The 22,273-nt window shown below is 36.1% G+C and overlaps 4 protein-coding genes across 5 annotated transcripts; 1 reads left to right on the forward strand and 3 right to left on the reverse strand.

Annotated features, from left to right (window-relative positions):
• Positions 7,908–13,441, reverse strand: LOC109208094 (ethylene receptor-like). Its single transcript, XM_019371120.1, has 5 exons — positions 13,179–13,441; positions 12,935–13,062; positions 12,553–12,750; positions 8,982–9,062; positions 7,908–8,312 (listed from the first exon to the last, which is right to left on the reverse strand). Exons 1-5 carry the CDS (start codon positions 13,338–13,340, stop codon positions 8,036–8,038), a joined length of 846 nt encoding a protein of 281 aa, XP_019226665.1. The 5' UTR covers positions 13,341–13,441; the 3' UTR covers positions 7,908–8,035.
• On the reverse strand, positions 13,358–17,075 carry LOC109208099 (ethylene receptor-like). Of its 2 annotated transcripts, XM_019371135.1 has the most exons (6): positions 16,039–16,723; positions 15,733–15,937; positions 15,003–15,166; positions 14,361–14,488; positions 13,977–14,176; positions 13,358–13,445 (listed from the first exon to the last, which is right to left on the reverse strand). In XM_019371135.1, the coding sequence occupies exons 1-6, from the start codon at positions 16,129–16,131 to the stop codon at positions 13,438–13,440; spliced, it is 798 nt and encodes a 265-aa protein (XP_019226680.1). In that variant the 5' UTR covers positions 16,132–16,723; the 3' UTR covers positions 13,358–13,437. The 2 variants fall into 2 exon arrangements, with proteins under 2 accessions (XP_019226680.1, XP_019226686.1); XM_019371141.1 differs by lacking the exons at positions 13,358–13,445; positions 13,977–14,176; positions 14,361–14,488 and adding an exon at positions 14,497–14,838 and having other exon boundaries at positions 16,039–17,075.
• LOC109222952 (F-box protein CPR30-like) lies at positions 17,734–19,029 on the forward strand. Its single transcript, XM_019387231.1, has one exon. The coding sequence runs from the start codon at positions 17,834–17,836 to the stop codon at positions 18,983–18,985; it is 1,152 nt and encodes a 383-aa protein (XP_019242776.1). The 5' UTR covers positions 17,734–17,833; the 3' UTR covers positions 18,986–19,029.
• LOC109208108 (ribonucleoside-diphosphate reductase small chain) lies at positions 20,870–22,161 on the reverse strand. The gene has a single exon (XM_019371151.1). It carries the CDS (start codon positions 22,068–22,070, stop codon positions 21,081–21,083), a length of 990 nt encoding a protein of 329 aa, XP_019226696.1. The 5' UTR covers positions 22,071–22,161; the 3' UTR covers positions 20,870–21,080.

Genomic DNA, 22,273 nt, shown 5'->3' on the forward strand with positions numbered 1-22,273 from the left:
AGAGAGATTGTTAGGGGAACCTACTAGAATAGACCTTAGTATAGTTTTCAAAAATAGGTGTTGTTACTTGTGATAACAAGTTTAAAATTAGGGACTGAAAGTTAAAAGGAGAGGGACTAAAGAGAAAACAAAATCTGAAGAAAAGCTTTCATTTTTTGCCTATAAAAGCAATTGCCTTGCTTAGCAAGTTTTAGAGCCTCTGAAAATTCAAAAGTTTTGGGGAGCTCTAAGTTTCCCCACAGAAAACAATTTCTTCCCAATTTCCAGATCTGAGGTTTCGAAATTCAAAGAACAACCAAAAACAATAGAAAACTCAAAAAAAAAAAAAACAAATTACTGTTCCATTAAGTTAGGATTCTAACTCTAGATACTGATTTACATCAACTCTAGCTCAGTTCCTAGTCGTTGAGCTTCAGAGGTCCATTGATTGAATTTCGAGGCAGATTGTTGAGGATTCATAGGTTACTGATCTAGCTAACAGTTTTCTGGACTCTCTGGTTCAAATTGAAGATCATCTGCATTTATTCGTATTGTGTTGGTCGAATTTCTGCTTCTGTTTGGTTTGGAATTAACTATGGATTGCCTGTGCTAGACTGAGCAATTATCCGGATTTGAACTTTCCTGAGAGAGTGGCTGGTCTGTTTCTTGAGTTCTGCCTACTACTGTTGCTGATTCTCTGATTTCTACTGTGAACCCTCACTTGTTTACATTCTATTCTCCAGGTACACACTCTCAGACTGTGTTAATGTAATTTCGCCTGTTGAACATGAAATGAAGTTGAAGTTTATTTTCTGCCCTGGAGTTGCAATTTAAAAATCATATTAAGCCTAAGTAGCCTACCTACTATTCGATTGGATATTCATAGTTGTGTTAACTGGACTGCAAATAGTTATATCTCATGCTCATATGAATCTGTTTTCTCGAGTTGAGTAGTAACTGTAGTTAATTCTCTATTATCTGATTCATGTACTTGTTAAGCTCTAATTGTAGTTAATTTCATACCAAATCAATAGAACCGCTCGTGTTAGTTGATCTCTTGTCAGTTGGCTCGTGAATTGGTTTAAAAGCATGTTGATTAAGAGGTATTGGGTATTACAGGTGTGAGCACATTTAAATTTGTTAGTTTAGATGTTAGAGTTAAATTGGAGTGTTAAAACATTTGTTCATCTTCTAAAATCAGAATAGCTTAGTTGTCCCCTTGAACGACTTAAGTGTCAAATTGGTATTGATCATTAGTAATAAGGCGTGCTTCAATTTAAACCTTGTTGTCGCAATTTGGCTATCACTTTTAATAAGATGTGGGAACTCGTTGGTAGAAAAATAAGTAGGATAAATAAGTAGGCGTAGAAAAAAAAATGATTTTATAATCTGGGATACAGTACAACAATTGCACAAAACCAGTTTAATTACCTTGGGGATTAATTGGACCATTTAGGTGTCCATTCAGACGTCAGTGTGTGCTTCTGCCCAGAATCGACCTCAGAACCATACTCTTCCGCTACAACCGGGCGTGAATAATGTCACTTGGGCCAATTTCTCCAGTAGTAGGCCCCCAAAGTGTTGGGTCCTTTATATTTTTGAATAAATTGCAAGGCATGCTTCATTTATTTACTTCATAAGCTACTGGGCTTGAACTGTTTGAGAGTGATTCATAAGACTTTGACATTTTATCAATAATAACTAATTAGGGCATTTCTTTTATTTTAGAGACAAAAATAAATAGAAATATCGTAGTTGCTTTAGGTTGGCCTTTAAATAAAAGTGAGATGAGCCTCGCCAAACGAAACACATAAATTGCGGGGCCCTCATTAAATGCTTTATTAAAATATTTTAAAAATTCGGGACATGCCATTTAGCGAATTTTCCTGGCTCCCCGCAAAGATAATAATACGCTAGTCACTTTAGGCGCGAAATTTAATAATATTACTTTCCTAAACTCTGGTGCACATTTCATGCAACCCAAATCCAAATCCCAAAAACGCTGAATAAGAGGTGTTTAGGATCCGGGTGCATTTCATGTGACGTGATCCAAAAAAAACACGCTCTTAAACGGCGTTCACTTTCGTAAAAAATAACTAAAGCGGTAAATAATCTTAAAATTGCACTATAGGTTTGAACATGTACAAAACCAGATTTTTAGCCATTTATAATAATTTAAGCGACCGTGCTAGAACCACGGGATCCGGGGGTGCCTAACACCTTCCCTCGGGTCAACAGAATTCCTTATTCAGAATTTCTGGTTCGCAGACTCCAATTGGGAAGTCGAAATTTTCCTCGATTTGGGATTTAAATTAAATCGGTGACTTGGGACACCAAAGGCCAATCCTATCCCAAGTGGCGACTCTAAAAATCAATAAATAATCCCATTTCGAATAATGTCACTTTAAATGGAAAAACTCCCTTATGCATTATCCTTCGGGGTAGGTGTGTAAAAAAGGAGGTGTGACAGAGATTACAATGATGAGACAGGGAACAGATTCAGTAACAAGTTATTACACTAAAATAAAAGACCTATGGGATGAATTGGATGTGTTGGCCCCAATTTCTTGTTGTGACTGTGAAGAGTCGAGACCTTCAGTTGAACATCTGAAGTCTCAGCGTGTGTTGCAGTTCCTTATGGGCTTGAATGAAAGCTATGGGAATGTAAGGAGTAACATACTAGCAAGAAGACCAGTAGTTACTATTAATGAAGCCTATGCAATTGTGTCACAAGAGGAAAGTCAAAGAACACTTGGTGTAGTAGATACATACAGGGATCCACTCACTATGTTAGCAGGAAGGGCACAAGGATTCAAACCTAAAGGCACAGGGTTGATTTGTGAACACTGTGGGTATAAAGGTCATTTGAAGGAAAATTGCTACAAAATTGTAGGTTATCCCCCAGACTTTAAGAGTAAAAAGAAATCTGGACAATTTGGTGGAGCTTCAGGTCAGCAGGGTGGCAGAGCACAGCCTGGTGGAGGATTCAAGCCATATGCTAACAATGCAACTACTGAAGTTCAGCAGCAAGGACACTTCTTCACTGAGGAAGAATACTCACAGTTGATGGACCTCCTAAACAAGCCACCATCAAATGATAGCACCTCTAATGTGATGGCAGGTACTGTTACATTGCTATCTAGTACCTATGCTTGTGAATAGATAATCGACTCCGGAGCATCTCATCATATTACACCATGCAAGGAACTATTATATGAACTAAGAAGCTTAGAAAAACAACAAGACAGTAGAGTGCAGGTGCCTACAGGAAGTAGATCTTCCATAGCATGTGCAGGAAGTACAATGATTTTAGGAAGTCAAAAGATCACAAATGTACTACATGTCCCAGATTTCAAATTCAATCTGCTTTCAGTGTCTAAGTTAACCAAGGAGTTGCGGTGTCGAGTCACCTTCTTTCCTAACTTTTGTGTGTTTCAGGGACTCTACAATGGCAAGGTAATGGGGATTGGTAGAGAGAGTAATGGTCTTTACATTCTACAAAGGGAATTCAAACCCACAGTAGGAGCAGCAGTAAATGGAGAAATAGATGAAGCAGAACTGTGGCATCTCAGATTGGGACATCCATCAGCAGTTGCTATGCAACATATTCCTAGCTTAAAGAATAAAGTCAATAATACAATACAGGAGAATTGCTCAGTATGCCCAATGGCAAAGCAGATCAGGTTAAGCTTTCCTGTTAGTAAGAGTAAATCTAGTAGTATCTTTCAATTGATTCATGTTGATGTATGGGGTCCCTATAGAAAGCCAACATTTGACAGAAAACAATACTTTGTTACTATAGTAGATGATTACAGCAGATACACTTGCGCTTGTTTGATTCAATCCAAATGTGAAGTTTCAGTTGTACTTAAAGACTTCTTAGTGATGGTGAAAAATCAGTTTGATGTTTGTGTACAGATACTGAGATCAGACAATGGCACAGAATTTTTTAGTTCACAATGTAATGAAATGTTGTCTTCCTATGGCATAGTTCATCAAAGTAGTTGTGTCTATACTCCTCAACAAAATGGAGTAGTTGAGAGAAAACATAGACACATTTTAGAGGTAGCAAGGTCTCTTAAAATACATAGTTCAGTTCCAACTAAATTTTGGGGAGAATGTGTGAAAACTGCAATCTATTTGATCAACAAATTACCCACTGCAGTACTAGATGGAAAAACACCCTATGCATTGCTTTATGGTAAAGAACCTGGGCTAGATCACCTAAGGGTGCTTGGTTGTTTGTGCTATGCAAGCAGCTTGCCGAGGGGAGATAAACTGGCCCCAAGGGCAAGGAGGACAGTTCTGATGGGATATTCTAAGTTTCAAAAGGGATACAGGCTATTTGATCTGGATTCCAAAACCTTTTTTGTTAGCAGGGATGTAAGTTTCAGAGAAAAAATCCTTCCTTTTAGAGCCATGCCAGTTGAACATGAGGAGGAAGTCTTGTTCATGCAAGTAAATGATGCAACATCACCACCAAATCATTCCCCTGTGATGCAGAATGATCATGATAACACTATAGCAGCAACAGAACCAACAGGGCAAACAGAAGCTGAAACTACCACCATTGCCACCCATGAGACAAATGGAGCAGATGGCACATCACCTTCTCAACATGTTGATGATGATGCTGATGTTGATGATCCAATGGAGGCACCTGGTACTTCATTACAAGAGGCTGAATCAATGGAAGAAGAGCCTCATATTACAGAGCAACCTACCACTACTGAAACAGTTGAAGATACTGGCAGAGGGAAGAGGATCACCAAGCCACCAATATGGCTTAAGGATTATGTAACCTCAAAAGGTAATGTCCCTAATTGCTCATACTCCATCAGCAACTATGTAGAGTATGGTCACTTATCCACTGGATATCAAGAATACCTGAGTTTGTTCTCAGCACCCACAGAGCCCAAGAATTTTAAGGAAGCATCTCAAGATCAAAAATGGATTGAAGCTATGCAGCACGAAGTCAATGCCTTAGAGCAAAATCAAACCTGGGAGTTGGTAGATCTCCCCAAAGGGAAGCAGGCAGTTGGTTCAAAATGGGTGTACAAAATCAAATACAAACCAACTGGAGAAGTAGACAAGTACAAAGCCAGACTTGTGGCAAAAGGATATACTCAGCAGGAAGGTTTAGACTATCATGAGACTTTCTCACCAGTTGCTAAGATGGTGATTGTGAGAACAGTGATCAATGTTGCAGCCTCAAAGAATTGGCCTCTCTATCAGATGAATGTAAACAATGTTTTTCTACAAGGTGACTTATTGGAGGAAGTCTATATGGATCTACCTCAAGGGTTTCAAAAGCAGGGGGAGTACAAAGTCTGTAAGCTGTTGAAGTCATTGTATGGCTTGAAACAAGCTTCCAGACAGTGGAATATAAAACTCACAGATGCCCTACAATCAGCCAAGTATATTCAAAGTCCATATGATCATTCTTTGTTCACAAAGAAGGAAGGTGAAGAAATAGTCATCATCCTAGTGTATGTAGATGATTTGCTTATCACTGGGAACAGCAAAAGACTAATTGACCAAGCAAAGAATACATTGCACAACAATTTCAAAGTCAAAGACCTAGGTGAATTAAGGTATTTCCTAGGGATTGAAGTTTTGAGGTAACATGATGGCATATTGCTCAATCAGAGAAAATACACTCTTGAGCTGATCTCTGATGTAGGCTTGAGTGGAGCTAAACCTGTGAATACACCTTTGGAAATAAATGCTAAGTTCACTACTGTGGATTATGATGAACATGTGGGAGGTATCACAGATCCTATACTTCCAGATGTTACCCCCTATCAGAAGCTAATTGGGAAACTGCTTTATCTAACCATTACTAGACCTGACATTAGCTTTGCTGTACAGGTCCTAAGCCAATTCATGCAACAGCCTAAAACTTCACATTGGGAAGCAGCACTTAGGCTGGTTAGATATTTAAAAGGGTCACCAGGTCAGGGAATTTTGATGAAGAACAGCACTTGCACAGAGCTAACTGCATTTTGTGACAGTGATTGGGCAGCCTGCCCAAACACTAGAAGATCTGTTACTGGCTACATTATAAAGCTAGGGGACTCTATCATATCGTGGAAATCAAAGAAACAGCACACTGTGAGTCGAAGCTCAGCAGAGGTAGAGTATAGGAGCATGGCAGCTGCAGTCTCAGAGGTGATATGGATAACAGGATTGTTGAGAGAACTAAATGTACCTGTCACCACACCAGTGAAGCTGTTTTGTGATAGTAAAGCAGCTATACAGATTGCCTCCAATCCCATCTATCATGAAAGGACGAAACATATTGAGATTGATTGCCACTTTGTGAGAGGCAAGATCAAAGAAGGGTTGATAATGCATGAGCATGTCAATATTCAACATCAACTAGCAGACTTGTTAACTAAAGGTTTGGGAACTAATCAGCACCAGCACCTTCTATCCAAGCTTGGAGTGCTCAATGTATTCCACCCTCCAGCTTGAGGGGGAGTATTAATAGTTGCTAACTAAGCTGAGTTAACTATGGTTAATTTCCAGATAGTATTAGAGGCTTGTTTTAGCTGTCAAAACAGTAGTTAGAGGTGTAGTTAAAAGTTAGTTAATTGCACATGTAGTGCACGTGAAGTTAGCTCCTTCATCTATAAAAGGAGCAGTCCTTGTATCCTTCAGCTTAATGAAAATATTTTCTCTTCCTCCTTCTTCTTCATTTAAAATCTCAAATTCTAGAAAGTTCTTCATTGCATGTGCCCTAATTTCACTGCTCCATTGATAGAGCAGTGACATTTTCATCTCTGTCACCAATTCGACACTTTGCTTGACTTCATTCCTTATTTCAGTCTCTATCTCCAATCCTAGCAACCCAAACCCTTACTCATAATCTTAGTCTATTTTAATATTATTTGGTTTGATTGTCCCGTACAACTTTATTTTTTAGAAGCATAACAAATCTCCATAATTTAATGTCTTACTTATAGTAACATTCATATTCATTTATATAGTAAAATGAGAAAGGTAATATATTACTTGTATTAATAGAACAATTTCTTTTTCTTGTATTATTCCAAGAATTTTAATACTACTAATTATCAAATGATGAACATAGAGATATTAGATCAGCAAAAGAATGGAGTTCCACATATTACGATGTTACGGCCAAAATACTTCGTACACCTATTTTATTTTTTTGTTTTTTAAAAAGAAACTTGAAAGAAGATGAGAAAACTGGGAAAATAGATTTGGAGTTCAAGCAGCAACATCCCGTCAATGACGTTATCAATTGGGATGCATATTCCATCTTGTTAAGGATAGAAGGAGTCTGGAATGGCCTTTAAATTCTGAAATTCCATACTGCCGTATGAAAGTCTTTGCTAGTTGCGACGGCTTGTTTCTCATTGGAACTAGTATACCTACCCGCGCGATGCGCGGAAAATATTAAATAAAAGTAATTTCACAAAATATGTTACCAATATTATTATTTTCACTGCTCTATTGTTGGAGTTTCTACGAAACTCTTTCTTGCAGTCCTAATTATACTATACTGCATTATAAACTACTTTACTTTGCGTGTTGCAAGCAATGAACTTTATATTTATATAAAATCAAATTAACCTGAAGCTCCCCGCATTCTTCATATTGTGAAAGAAATCTGCAAGAATAGTCATGCTAGTTGGCCTTCAACTGTGCAATTTTGAGTACAAAGGAAGGACCATAATTTAGAAAATTTATGGAAAATAAATGATTTTAACGGATAAATTATTTTGGCAAATTTCTCAAACTTCTCAATCGAGATAATATAGAGGGATGTTACTGATACTTTGTTTATCATATAAAATTAGTTGATGCATATAAACACCAATGCATAATATTCATTTACCTCAGTTAAACCTGCATTGCCCTCAATAGAAAATCAATCCAAAGAATATACAACTGTACTCTCACAGCAATTTAATACATTTATTTTTCTCCCCAAGATACAGTTTTACATATTAAAACACTCAGCAGCAACAAAGTATTTTAGAAATTTTAGTACATCTCCAATATTTGTAAAGCAGCTATAGAGATATTATTCATCCATCCAAAACTGCAGATCTCCAATTAAAAGTGTCCGGATATCATCGGCACCGGTTGGCTGAGCCGACGCCATGTAACCTCCAACATCAACCTTGCTCTGCACTTCTAATGTATGTACTGTTTGGCATGATGATAACCATTTGTTGAGGATTTGTTCCCTCAAGATTGTGTTGCTCAACCTTATGTCCAAATTAAAAACATCAAATTCAGCCTCTAAGCCAACAATGAGATGGATGACTTTAATTTTTATGTTTTCTGCGTCTCTGTCGCTGAACAAAGGAAATAACTCGATGTAAATGGGATAGACAAAAATTGTTAAAGCAAAAGCAGTTTTAAACAAAAGAGTCTTGAAAGGAAAAAGTTACATACGATAACTAAGTAAAAAATAGTTATTAATCCTCACAAAGTTATTTGTAGTATCTCGAAAAGTTGTCCATAATAATTGGACCTATATATAAGTAGGAAAGACGTAGAGTTGAGACTTAAGTTTGTCAATAACATCATCACCTCACTTTTCTTTTCAAGCCATTTAAGAATATAAGAAAACGTATGGCTAAGGATCAGAATTCAGTGATAGCAACCATTCATGGAAAGAAAGACATGTAAAGAATCTACAAAATAAAACTACAATGAATAAACTTCCAATTGACAGCATGAAGACTAATATCTGTTGTTACCCTTGCACAAACTTTTTCCAGAAATGTTCTCAATAACAACAATACCAGGCATGCTAACAAAAAAAAGAATCTCCAAAAATAGCTGATGAATGAAGAAATTATAGAAAGGAAGACTATATGTGAAAATTGATCTTACACGTCTAAAATTTAAGGTAAATGATATGAATGTAGAAATATAATAAACAAACTTCCATCATATTCACATTATACATGCGAAAAACAAGTCAAATATAGAAGAATTTAATAATACTGTATATTAACCTGGTTGCGAAACGTAAAAAGTAATGCAGTTCCATCACGAGATGCATCTTTCTCAAATACAACTTTGTGCATCTGAATGTCCTTGAGACAGTGAAAAGATATAGTAAAAAAAAGCCCCACGTTTTGGACAAAATTTTAATAAAATAACAAAATAGATGCCAGAACATATGTAAAGATAAATCAAAGACGTGCATCTTCCTCAAGTATAACTTTGTGCATTTAAATATCCTTGAGACAAAAAAAAAGCATCACAGATTGGACAAAATAGAATAACGAAACAAATGCCAGCACGTATTCAAAGATAATCTTTAAAGACTAAGAGGAAAATGTTGTAACATGATAAAAGGCTTAATTTTTAGTTACTTTTCTTTTGCATTGCGTTGCACTGCCACCACTGCCAGAAGGAATTAGATCGGTCTACTCTGTAGCGGACACACAAATGATGCGGACCTAAAACAAATATGAAAAATAATATATTGAAAAAGATTATCATTCACAGATTTGGAGAGAACGACTAACACACTTATATAACTTATTTCGTCTTTTTATTCACTTGTTTTGTTGTCTTATGACATCCTAGATGATCTGTTAATATATATGAAGTGCTTGTTCAAATGATACCTATTACCAAAGTAGAAGATGTGAAGACATAAAATGTTGGTTCAAGGATACAATATAGTTAGCAGTATGGAATGAAACCAACCATAAACCTCTCTTATGGGTTTTGGTTCTCTTTTGTCTCTGAGTCCTAAAAGGATGGAGAGTAAAGAAGAAAGCTCCCAACATATTGGCTCAAAATCCATAAAACATCGCCCTCAAATATAACTTAATTGACAAACGCTGATAACATCTACCGTGTCGTAGAAAATTTTTTATTAATTCATTTGAAAAGGAGGAGAATGTAAATATATAATATGGGTTTAATCCATTAATCAAAAGTTGTTGGTACATTTATTTAGGAACAAATTTATACAGTTATATGTTTTAGTTTTGCTTCTATAATGCTCAGAAAGAGAAAAATAAAATAAAATGAGTGTTCATGATCATGTTGGTGACCCAACAAATATAAAAATTAGATAAAAAATTGAATATATTACTTTCTTTATCCTTACTTGCTTTAAACAATATTGATCATCTTGAAGAGAATGGTTATAATTAATATATTGATGCTAATTATTCTTTTTTATTAATTGACATTCTAGAAAATATTTATGCGGAATAGAGAAGCTCCTAAAGCAGCATAAGCTAAAAATTAATAATGGCATCAAGCAATCCAAAAGCATATTCACTCATTGTATATATTTTGAAAAAAGCAAATGTTAACCGTTCATTCTAAGCTCAACTTTTTCCTATTCTTTATGTTGCTCTAGTTCTAAATACTAAGACTTGATGTTTAATCCTATTTTACCAAAAAAAACTTAATGTTTAATACAAGCAAAACTAATAAAGTTACTTTAGAGGTAAACATGTCAAATTACAACACCAAGAAGATACGATGTAATAATTAAATTTTATATTCACAACCTATTCAAAATAAAGCAGTAAATAACGACAATAAGAGGGATCTACTTGAGATGCTTCCTAGACCACCTAACATATTTTGGTGAGCCTCTTACAACCACTAATTCATCTTCATCTTTGTATCTCAAAAATCAGCCATGTGCAATCCCGAAAAAAATCTTCACAGAATGCATGTTTACAACACTATGAGGTTTGACTGGTTGGCTTATATAGTGACATCTTATTAGTTTAATATTTATTCTTTTGAATAAAACTGCTTGCCAATTTTCCTTCTACTTGTTTGAACTTGCAACTTACTTTGAACATTATAGAACAAAATTAAAGACTCCATAAATTCACTATCACATTCATATTCACACACAACAAATACAGAAAATACATGAGCGCAAACCTTTTCTTCATAAGGATACACACTAAAATTATAAATTTCTTGCATATACATAATTCAATCTAGACCATTATCTATTCGGTGATTTCATAACCATTTATGCATCAACCTCTGTCTCACCTATTTCCACGGTTGTTCAGTCATATCTTTCAGCCGAACTACCTTATTTACCATAGCACTATCAAGCCACTTCATAATTTAACGATTCAACTCATCTTTCTTTTTTTCGCATGTAAATCATCAATCACTTATTTGAAATGAAGGCATCTTATATTATTTGTTTTCCTCTGCTTGTACAATGTTGGTCTTTTTTGAGTTTGTGGGATATGAAGTCGAGTTTGAATTTAAAGGATGTTGCCTACTTAAACATAGAGTGTCAGTCATTATTGGGATTGTATGAAATACTTCTTTTTGCCTCACTTGCTTTTAATCAATCTTCTGCATCTTAAGGATTGTTCTATTTCCAGCAGCAGTCCAACTATTAAAATATAGAGAGAGTTTAATGTTTAAAGCTTTTATAAACGAATGCTCAAGCGTCATGTTTGAAATTATATTTCATAGATCTTCAGAGTAGTACTTGCCAATGTAATTCATTTAATTCCACGTATAAATACTTGTATTGTATAACGAAAAGCATAGATTCGAATAAAATTATGAAATAAAGTTAAAAATCTGTTGATTCTAAAAATCTTTGTCTCTTACCTTGTTACCACGACTTTCACATGAGTCTCTTCTTGCATTTATAGTGTACCACATCACTCCTGATTAATTTAAATTTAGGTTTTCAAAAATCATTATTTGTTTGGATTGGGTGTTGTTTAAAATAATTGGGAATATGGTTTGGAGTTTATATCTCAATTTTGAGGGGTTTTGGTGAAGATTAGACTTGATTTTGACTGATTTTCAGATTGAAACTCGTCGAAGAAGAAGAAGAAGAAGACGACATGACATACATGATTTTAAAAGGAATTTCATGTCTGACAAGAACAATTGATAAGCTATTCATTTTTTTTTTAATCAAGAAATTATTTTTGAGATAAATATATGACCATTTCTATCTTAACAGTAGAGAAGGCACAGACGGCATATTAAGGTGTTAGTTAATGGACCATAACATCTTTGTACCAAAAAATATACCCAAAGAATGTATGAAAATATTTATGCAGCCACTTTATCCTATGTCTTCTCACTCTTTGGAATGGTGTATCCCTGTGCTTGGATGGGAAAAGATTTAAGCTGGGTTGGGCACAATACTTCCTACAATTCTATGATAAGACAATGATGTGTGCCTCGTTGGCACGCTAACATGTTTCCCTTCACCATTTTCTGCAACTTTAGGACCATCTTTCTTCACCTCCTCTACTTCTTCTCCAAAAGGAACATGAAGCACCGACTTTAAAGTCTAGATTATACTCCTAATATACCGTCTAGCACTTTCCATAATACATACAGTTAATAGACTCTTAACTTCCATAGACATTTAATAGATGGTCAGGATCTTTATTCCAAAGTGATGTCCAACAACTACCACTTTTTTCAGCTTGTACGTGTTCAGTCTCACATAACATAGACCAACACATACGAGAATCATTGCCCAGATCAAGTCGTCAAACAGCAGGACAAATAAGAGTCTAAAGATAAAGAGGTAGTATCTGTACTCACCCGTTATCATCCATAACCAAAACTTTTAGTCCTTGAAAAGTCATCTGCATGTGATTTGCAGGCAATCTGGGCATAAAGGGAAGCTTAGGCTCATTTGAGCGTCCAGGAATCCCAAGTTTAACAATAAAGATAGCAGTAGACCCCTTGCCAAGACCTTCACTTTCGATCCAAATATGACCTTCCATAAGATTAACAAACCTGATCCAGGCCATTAAAACAATACGTTAGACAAATAATCACTGTTGTAAGTGTCTCCGCATACAATGAACAAATTTTCCAAGGAATGTGCATCAGCCAAGAATGAAAATTCAATCTTGAGCAGTTCTCCAGATCATGGAAAACTGAAAACCCATTCAAAACAAACACCAATGAAGTGAGATACCTCTTAGAAATTGCAAGGCCAAGCCCAGCGCCACCGGAACTTTTAGATCCTAGTGCCTGGTTTTCCGCAAACTTACAAAATAGCTTGGGGATATCCTGCGGATTAATGCTTGATCCTGTATCTTTTGCCTAAATTACAGGAAAAAAGTAGTAATAAAATCACCATCTCAAAAAAATAAATAGAGAAACTACCATTTATAGTGCAAATATTAAAATCAAGCATGAAAATAAACTTCTAAACATACCTGTACACGTAAATAGAAGTGATTCTCACTTTGCACAAGGAAAAATTCGGGAGCTCTAGGATCTCTTAAAGATTCTGATTTTGCAGCAACAGCAGAAATTGACACACTGCCTTCTTTTGAAAATTTTACAGCATTGCCAACAACATTTAAAAGAATTTGCATCAACCATTTTTCATCTCCAATAGCAAATTCCGGCAGATCGGAAGACAAGCTAAGCGTGACAAACAGCTTTTTCACAGATGCAATAGGCTTGATTAAGTTAAAGACCTAAAGCAATAAGCAGACAGCTGAATCAGTCGATAGTTTCCATCATAACATGTTGGAAAACTGGAAATGGTGTATCCCTGTGCTTGGATGGGAAAAGATTTAAGCTGGGTTGACCACAATACTTCCTACAATTCTATGATAAGACAATGATGTGTGCCTCGTTGGCACGCTAACATGTTTCCCTTCACCATTTTCTGCAACTTTAGGACCATCTTTCTTCACCTCCTCTACTTCTTCTCCAAAAGGAACATGAAGCACCGACTTTAAAGTCTAGATTATACTCCTAATATACCGTCTAGCACTTTCCATAATACATACAGTTAATAGACTCTTAACTTCCATAGACATTTAATAGATGGTCAGGATCTTTGTTCCAAAGTGATGTCCAACAACTACCACTTTTTCAGCTTGTACGTGTTCAGTCTCACATAACATAGACCAACACATACGAGAATCATTGCCCATATCAAGTCGTCAAACAGCAGGACAAATAAGAGTCTAAAAGATAAAAGAGGTAGTATCTGTACTCACCCGTTATCATCCATAAACCCAAAACTTTTAGTCCTTGAAAAGTCATCTGCATGTGATTTGCAGGCAATCTGGGCATAAAGGGAAGCTTAGGCTCATTTGAGCGTCCAGGAATCCCAAGTTTAACAATAAAGATAGCAGTAGACCCCTTGCCAAGACCTTCACTTTCGATCCAAATATGACCTTCCATAAGATTAACAAACCTGATCCAGGCCATTAAAACAATACGTTAGACAAATAATCACTGCTGTAAGTGTCTCCGCATACAATGAACAAATTTTCCAAGGAATGTGCATCAGCCAAGAATGAAAATTCAATCTTGAGCAGTTCTCCAGATCATGGAAAACTGAAAACCCATTCAAAACAAACACCAATGAAGTGAGATACCTCTTAGAAATCGCAAGGCCAAGCCCGGTGCCACCGGAACTTTTAGATCCTAGTGCCTGGTTTTCCGCAAACTTACAAAATAGCTTGGGGATATCCTGCGGATTAATGCCTGATCCTGTATCTTTTACCTAAATTACAGGAAAAAAGTAGCAATAAAATCACCATCTCAAAAAAATAAATAGAGAAACTACCATTTATAGTGCAAATATTAAATATCAAGCATGAAAATAAACTTCTAAACATAGCACAAGGAAAATTCGGGAGCTCTAGGATCTCTTAAAGATTCTGATTTTGCAGCAACAGCAGAAATTGACACAGTGCCTTCTTTTGAAAATTTTACAGCATTGCCAACAACATTTAAAAGAATTTGCATCAGCCGTTTTTCATCTCCAATAGCAAATTCCGGCAGATCGGAAGACAAGCTAAGCGTGACAAATAGCTTTTTCACAGATGCAATAGGCTTGATTAAGTTAAAGACCTAAAGCAATAAGCAGACAGCTGAATCAGTCGATAGTTTCCATCATAACATGTTGGAAAACTGGAAATCACAAGTAAAATATTTAGCAGATCTAGAACTTCTTTTCATAGTTCTTTTTCTCAAATAATCTAGAACATGCATGTAAACAGAAATAGTAGGCTTACCTCTCTGAAGAGAGCATGAAGATTGGAAGTCCTAATGTCAAGTTGAAGGCTTCCATCCTCAAGCCTTGAAAGATCCAAGACATCATTGATGAGCGTTGCTAAAGGGTTGCTACTCTTAAGGATTGTTTCCACCATCAGACGCTGCTCCGGTGTCAGCTCCGTTTCTTGAGTATTTTATACACAGCAGATAATACACAAAGTGGGATGAAGAGCCTCATTTAATAAGAGAACAATGAGTACTTTGTAAAAAATTCCCGATCACTTAAAGTTATATCAATGAAATAACATTTATCAAAACATATGTAAAAACATATGTAACAGTAGATTACTTTTTCTTTTTTACAATCAATGCCAGCACACGCAAACAAATAGATTGTGAAGTGATGTTCGAGGAGGAACACTCTGATTCTCTGCTTAACATCTTCCTTCATTCGTCTTCTATCATTTTTTCTGTTGTACCGATCAATCACTTAAAAAGCTTTGTATTATCATTCAACTCAATTTTTTGGCGAAAAGTCAAAATCCTGTACCAAATTTCGTCTACCACATACACATCCAATTTGGCGCCTTCTCGTCACCAACACAAGATAATATGACTCCAAAAATTTAATGCAACCTAATAATCAAATCCATCAAATAATAGCAACAACAACAAACTTAGCCCAAAAATTCCTTTAAAGCATGAAACTTTAACCTGAAATTTTAACACTTTAAACAAAGATTAACTAACCAGCAATGCCATAAACTTTAGCCACAAAATTCAAACCACCAGTAGCTCTATTCCCTTCAGCAATGCGCTGAAGTAAGTTTTTCACTTCCTGAGGCGGATACACAACTGGGTCTTCACTTATGTTAAGATCCGAAGGTTCCATTCTATCAATTTTTAGCACTCTGAAGAATTGCTTATTCCTATCACTCCCTATTAAGTAAAACCTCTGCAAAACACCAAAATTGCAATCAATCAAAAGAATTACCAATTGGGGTTTTCTCAACAAAGTAAAAAATAAAGAGAAAGGAAGTGAAAATTGTAACGTACAGCACGTGTTTCGTAGAGGCGAAACTTTTCGAGGGAATAGGAATCAGAGGGATCCTTTGAAGAATTTGACTTCAAATTCTCGGTTTTCGCCATCGAAAATTGAAGAATCAATGATAAAAAGTGTTCGGTTTTTATCAATGGTTTTTTGAATTGGAAGCCCACGTTTGGGAGGTAAATCAATGGTGGGATAATGGAGAGGTTTTTGGAGCAGCACCAGTAAGGCAAAACGTGGAAGTAAAAGCCAAAACGTGGGTATTTGAACTACCTGTGAGTGTAGGAGTACTGGATCCCATAAATTGAGGGAGGTTTGAATTACCTGTGCGTGTGGGAGTTTGAAGGCATTAGGAGATTTCAGAATTTCTGTGAACGTGTGGGGCTTTGAAGCTCCAACTATATTGGAGAGTTTGTCCAATTTTTTAACAGGCGCTAGCATTAGGTAATTCGACTTGTCACTCCCACATTGTTTTGCCTTTGTTATTCTATATAAATAAATTTGGAGTAATCAACCTTCATTGTTATTGCTATGGAACCCCACCACACGAGAATCAATAATAATTCCCCATGGAACGCCACAACTGGTCGGTATCTATTTCAGATGAAAAGTATAGTGAGATACCATTGCCAGAGACAATGCCATTAATGCCAGAGGCATATTTCGTTGATGTGGGCGTATCAGTAGTGGAAGGAATGCTTAGTGTTTTTTACAATGACGAGATAACTTTTAATTTATGGGTAATGAAAAACTATGGTGTCAGAGAATCTTGGACAAAATTGCTCGATATACCAAGTAATGGAATTTATTTTATCACGCCCATATATAGGTTTTCCGATGGTGAAATGCTACTTCGCTACAAAGATTGGATAGCAAGTCCTGTTTCTACATCCGATGGGCCATTTGGATTAAGCAATCGGATATGACCTCAAGCTTGTGATATTACTGAAATCAGAATTTGTGAGGATGGTTTTGTTTATATGGAAAGTTTGATCTCTTTGAAATTAGATCATTAATTTGTGTGCTGGCCGTCTAAACAATAAGTATGACTCTCATTAGTTAGTATAAGTACTTGCTTATGATGTAAGATTAAATTTTTTTTTATTCTTTCTAGTTATATTTGGTGTGGAATAAGACTGATTATATTGTTGTTGTTGTTGTTTCTAGTTCTATTTGTTCTTCTGCCTTTTTTTCTACTCGAGAAGACATTCAGCATTTTCCCTTCTTCGTAATTTCAACAAAAGGAAAATCCCTCAATTAGTACTATTCAATGAAATAAAAGCAGATTTTTTTACGAACTACTCCGTTCCAATTTATATGAACAGTAACAAACTATAAAGCAAACAGTAAACCTTCGTCTCGTGAAATTAACTCATTTGAAAAGGTTAATCCAGGCATTAACCCAAATAGCTGTCCACCCTACCACTTAAAGTAAAAATAGCCGGTGAATGTATAATATATGCATAATTTATGTAATACATGTATATAATTGTGTATAATCTATGTATATGGCTTGAAAAAGGAATCCTTCTAGCACGAAAAAGTACTCCAATCCTTTTAGGAATCAAATTCTATTTCTACAAGGAAGCAAAGTTATACATATATACAATTACTGTATCAACGCTTAACCCTATTTCTTTCACTGGATCACAGCTACCTGTCTTGTCCAACAAAGTGAGTGCATTTGAGGTACTTCTATAATTGCTAGCTTTCTATTTAGTCTTTGTTTTTCGTTTTATCGTATATCTTCCTTAGAGAAATTAATGTCTTCAACCTGTGAACTAGCAAAGCATTTTGGTGGTAATGGGAATTCACATCCAAAAAGATGAAATACTTATGGACATCCTCAGCAGGCTACCAGTGAAGTCACTTGTTCGTTTCAAGTGTGTTTCAGAATCTTGGAATACATTGATCTCTGAACCTTATTTTAAGAAGAAACATCTCAATCATGCCAAGTACCAACCGAATTCCCAAAAATTGCTTTTTTCCCAATGGTCCCCTAAGGATAAATCTTTTGACTTCTATTGTTATTCTTTATCCTTGGTTCAACTTGTTAAGGATATCAGGAAATTTGATTGGCCTTCAAGTTGTAATCCAGCAGATGGTATAAAAGTCTATTGTTGTTGCGATGGCCTGTTTCTCATCGGGATTTGGAGTAATCGTGATTTTGCACAACCTTCAATATTATTGGTATGGAATCCCTCCACAGGGGAATCAATAGTACTTCCCCACTCGGAAAACTCTACTAGTGATGACTATGACGAGAAAACTACTTACGGATTGGGATATGACTCTACTAGTGATGACTATAAAGTTCTTAGGATTGACATGTATCGGTATGACAAGCAAATTCTGGCATTGAAAACTGGTTCCTGGAGAAAAATTGATAAAACTTTAGGTAGGACAAGTATCTCTTTGTTGTCTACTATGGAATGTTTGACATATGTACATGGAGCTCTTCATTGGCTTGGCTGGTTATCAAAGCTCTTTGTGGTTTCATTTAATATTTCAAATGAGATGTTCGGAGAGATACAATTGCCCGAGATGATGTGTCTGCTCCCTTTAAACAAATTCATTGTTGATGTTGATGTGGGCCTATCAGTGTTGGGAGGAATGCTTTGTGTTTATCATAACGAGATAAATTTTAATTTATGGGTAATAAAAGACTATGGTTTCAAAGAATCTTGGACAAAAGTATTCGCTATACCAAATAACGGGATTTATTGTATCATGCCGATATATAGGTTTTCAGATGATGAAGTGTTACTCAACTATCGAGATTGGAGAACACTAACAAGAATTGAATATAGGATAATATCCGATGGATCACTTGGATTAATCAATCGAATATGGCCTCTAGATTGTAATGATATTGATGCGGTTACCATTGATCGCAAAAGTACTTTTCAATCTGTTTATACAGAAAGTTTGATCTCTCCGAAATTGGGTCATTAAATTATGTGTTGGCTGTCTGAAAATAATTATGGCTCTCATGTAAGATCGAGGCACCTTGTTCATGTTACAATATGTCATTCTTATAATTTAATCTACTGCTTTGAAATGCAGTGACTTTTGAAATTGAGTAATTGAGATACTTTCATTTTATAAAGTGTTGTTTGGTCATTCATGTATTAATGATGTTAGTAAATCAAGTTATCTTCTGGATGCACATCTGTTCATTTTGTTAGCAACTCAAGCTTTCTACCTCGCGAGTAGGCCAGTGGCGGATCCATAATTTAAACTCTATGGGTTCATCTTTTAAGGTTTTTAGCATCGAACCAATTATATTTTTAAAGTTATGGGTTTATATCTACTATCTTTGCAATTTTAGTGAATTTTTACATACCACGTCAAAAACTATGGGTTCAATTGAATACGCCCCTGGAGCAGGGGCGATCCCATATTATAAGAAGAGAGTTTGCTTGAATCCGCTTCATGACTTCTTACAACAAAATTAATTATTTTTAGATGTGAATTTCATATGAAAAGCATAAAGCTTTTATACAGTATCTACTTTGTTGCTTTTGAATTTAGTTATATATGATGAATATATGGGGGAAAATATTTAATTTGATGCTGTTATTAAGATGGTGAACATATGAAAGAGCTATGGAAGACTACTAAAACATTCTGAGACAATAAAATTTTAATTTGATACTTGTCAAAAATGACTAATAAGAGTGGCAGCCTGTTCAAAAATGACCAAAAAGAGTATTTCTTTGGCTGTTTAATTGCTATCTGGAGTTCATAGGTACTTTGTTAATGGAAACAAAGAATCTGAATCAGCTTACTCGTTATGTATTCGTGTCTTTGACCACTTTGTTGAAGTTTTCAGACTGCAACAACTGAGGAAAAACACTCACCTGTTTTTATTCAAACTCATCAGCAGTGGCTGCAAGCACCTGCAGTAAGCAAGAGAACTCTTTAACTTTTTTCTGTCATGCCCAACAACAACAAACCCACTAGTTTCCCACAAGGGAGGTTTAGGGAGAGTAAGATGTACGCAGCCTTACCCCTACCCTTAGAGGGGGCAGAGACGCTGTTTCCGATAGACTCTCGGCTAAGACAACATACCCAATATTATACCATACCATGGGATCTGGGGAGAGTAATGTGTACGCAAACCTTACCACTACCTTGTGAGGATAGAGAGGCTGTTTCCAATAGACCCTCGGCTCAGGAAAACATAAGCACCACATTAATGAAAAAAAAGACTCTCGACTGGAGAACGATTGAAAAAGAAAAGGTAATTGCAACAAGTTGGAAATAAGATCGAACCCAAGAATGCAATCAAACTCTAGATAATAATAGTCATCTATGAATAAAAGATATCATACTAACACTAATGTTACCGAACTAAGTAAAACAAAGAGAAACGCTCAACTATCTAGAACCTTCTACCCTAATCTTTGACCTCCAACCCCTCTTGTCTAGGGCCATGTCCTCAAACTTCTTAAGATTCACTGATCTATCAACCAAAGAAAAGATTGCACTTTCCGTTCTAGGACAATTAACAAACAACAAAAATCCAATTGTTTAATGAAAACATCTCACTCAAGTGAAAAGATTCTTTCCTGCCTATGAAATAAACTCAAGGCAATCCAGGTACCACATTATAAGTAGTTGGTGAGTAAACTATAATGAATCAAAGAAATGAAGAATGCAAACAAGTCAATAGTGGCCAGGTCCAATTTCAAGCAAAATCACTAGATGAATTGAAGTCCATTTTTGTTCAGATGAACTATTTGATTGTTTCTCAAAAATAATTGGAAAATGTTGCAACAATAAATTCTGTCTATAATATCTCAAGCTCAAACGAGGACTGCTAAAAAAGAGAACTGCAGTAAATGGAAAGCCATTTCATATATACCCTAAAGGCACTTTTTTCATACGAGGACAAAGAACAAACAACATTAATTCAAATTATTACAACACTTGTGCTGATATTAAGCTTAACACACAAACTATATATGCGGATCCTTAAAAGAACAGCACAAACCTAACTCTACCATTCCAAAAAATAAAAACGAACCAATAATAATACTAAAGTTTAGAAGTCTTCATCCAGCTTGAACTCATGAGTATCACCATTTCCATTCAAACTGGACATAACAGAAGCCTTCTGATACTCCCCAACTCTCTTCTCAAAGAAATTAGTCTTCCCTTGTAAACTAATCAGCTCCATCCAATCAAACGGATTCTGAGCATTGTACAACTTATCATAACCCAAAGCATCCAACAATCTATCAGCCACAAATTCAATGTATTTGCTCATCAAATCTCCATTCATTCCCACCAGCGCACAAGGCAGCGCGTCACACACAAACTCCCTTTCTATCTCCACAGCATCTGCAACAATTCCCTTAACTCGTTCCTCAGTAAGCTTCGTCCTTAACAAACTATAAAGCAAACAAGCGAAATCACAGTGCAAACCCTCGTCCCTTGAAATTAACTCGTTCGAGAAAGTTAATCCAGGCATTAACCCCCGCTTTTTTAACCAGAATATAGCACAGAAGCTTCCAGAGAAAAAAATACCTTCCACACAAGCAAATGCAACCAAACGCTCCGCAAATGTTTCGGAACCGTCGATCCAACGTAGTGCCCACTTCGCCTTCTTCTCAACACAGGGGATAGTCTCAACTGCGCGGAATAATCTGCTTTTTTCGTCAGAGTCCTTGATGTACGACTCTAGAAGCAGACTGTACATCTCGGAGTGGATGTTTTCAATCGCGATTTGGAAGCCGTAGAAAGCACGCGCCTCGGCAACTTGGACTTCTTTCATGAACCTTCCGGCTAGGTTTTCTAAAACGATGCCGTCGGAGGCGGCAAAAAAGGCAAGGACGTGAGTGATGAAATGCCTTTCACCGGGGGTTAGGGTTTCCCAGTGACGGTTATCGGAAGATAAATCGACTTCTTCAGCAGTCCAGAAAGAGGCCAAGGCTTTTTTGTACATTTCCCAAATTTGTGGGTATTGAATTGGGAACATACAGAACCGATCTGGGCTTGAGGCCAGCAAAGGCTCTTCTGGAATTAGAGGCATTTTTGTTTTTTCCTTTCTGAAAATTGGATATGGAAGATATTTTCTAGGGTTTTGTAGGGATGAGTGGCTTGAGAAAGAATGGTGGGAATGATGAGATATATAAAGGCGGCAGCCAATGAGGGGTTAGGTTGGAATGAGAGGGTGAGAGCGCGATTTTTGAATTTTTTGAGGAGAAGCTTGCGGGAGAATTTTGATTTTTGTTA

Source organism: Nicotiana attenuata, chromosome 2 (assembly GCF_001879085.1).
Source record: "Nicotiana attenuata strain UT chromosome 2, NIATTr2, whole genome shotgun sequence".
Taxonomy (NCBI): Eukaryota; Viridiplantae; Streptophyta; class Magnoliopsida; order Solanales; family Solanaceae; genus Nicotiana; species Nicotiana attenuata.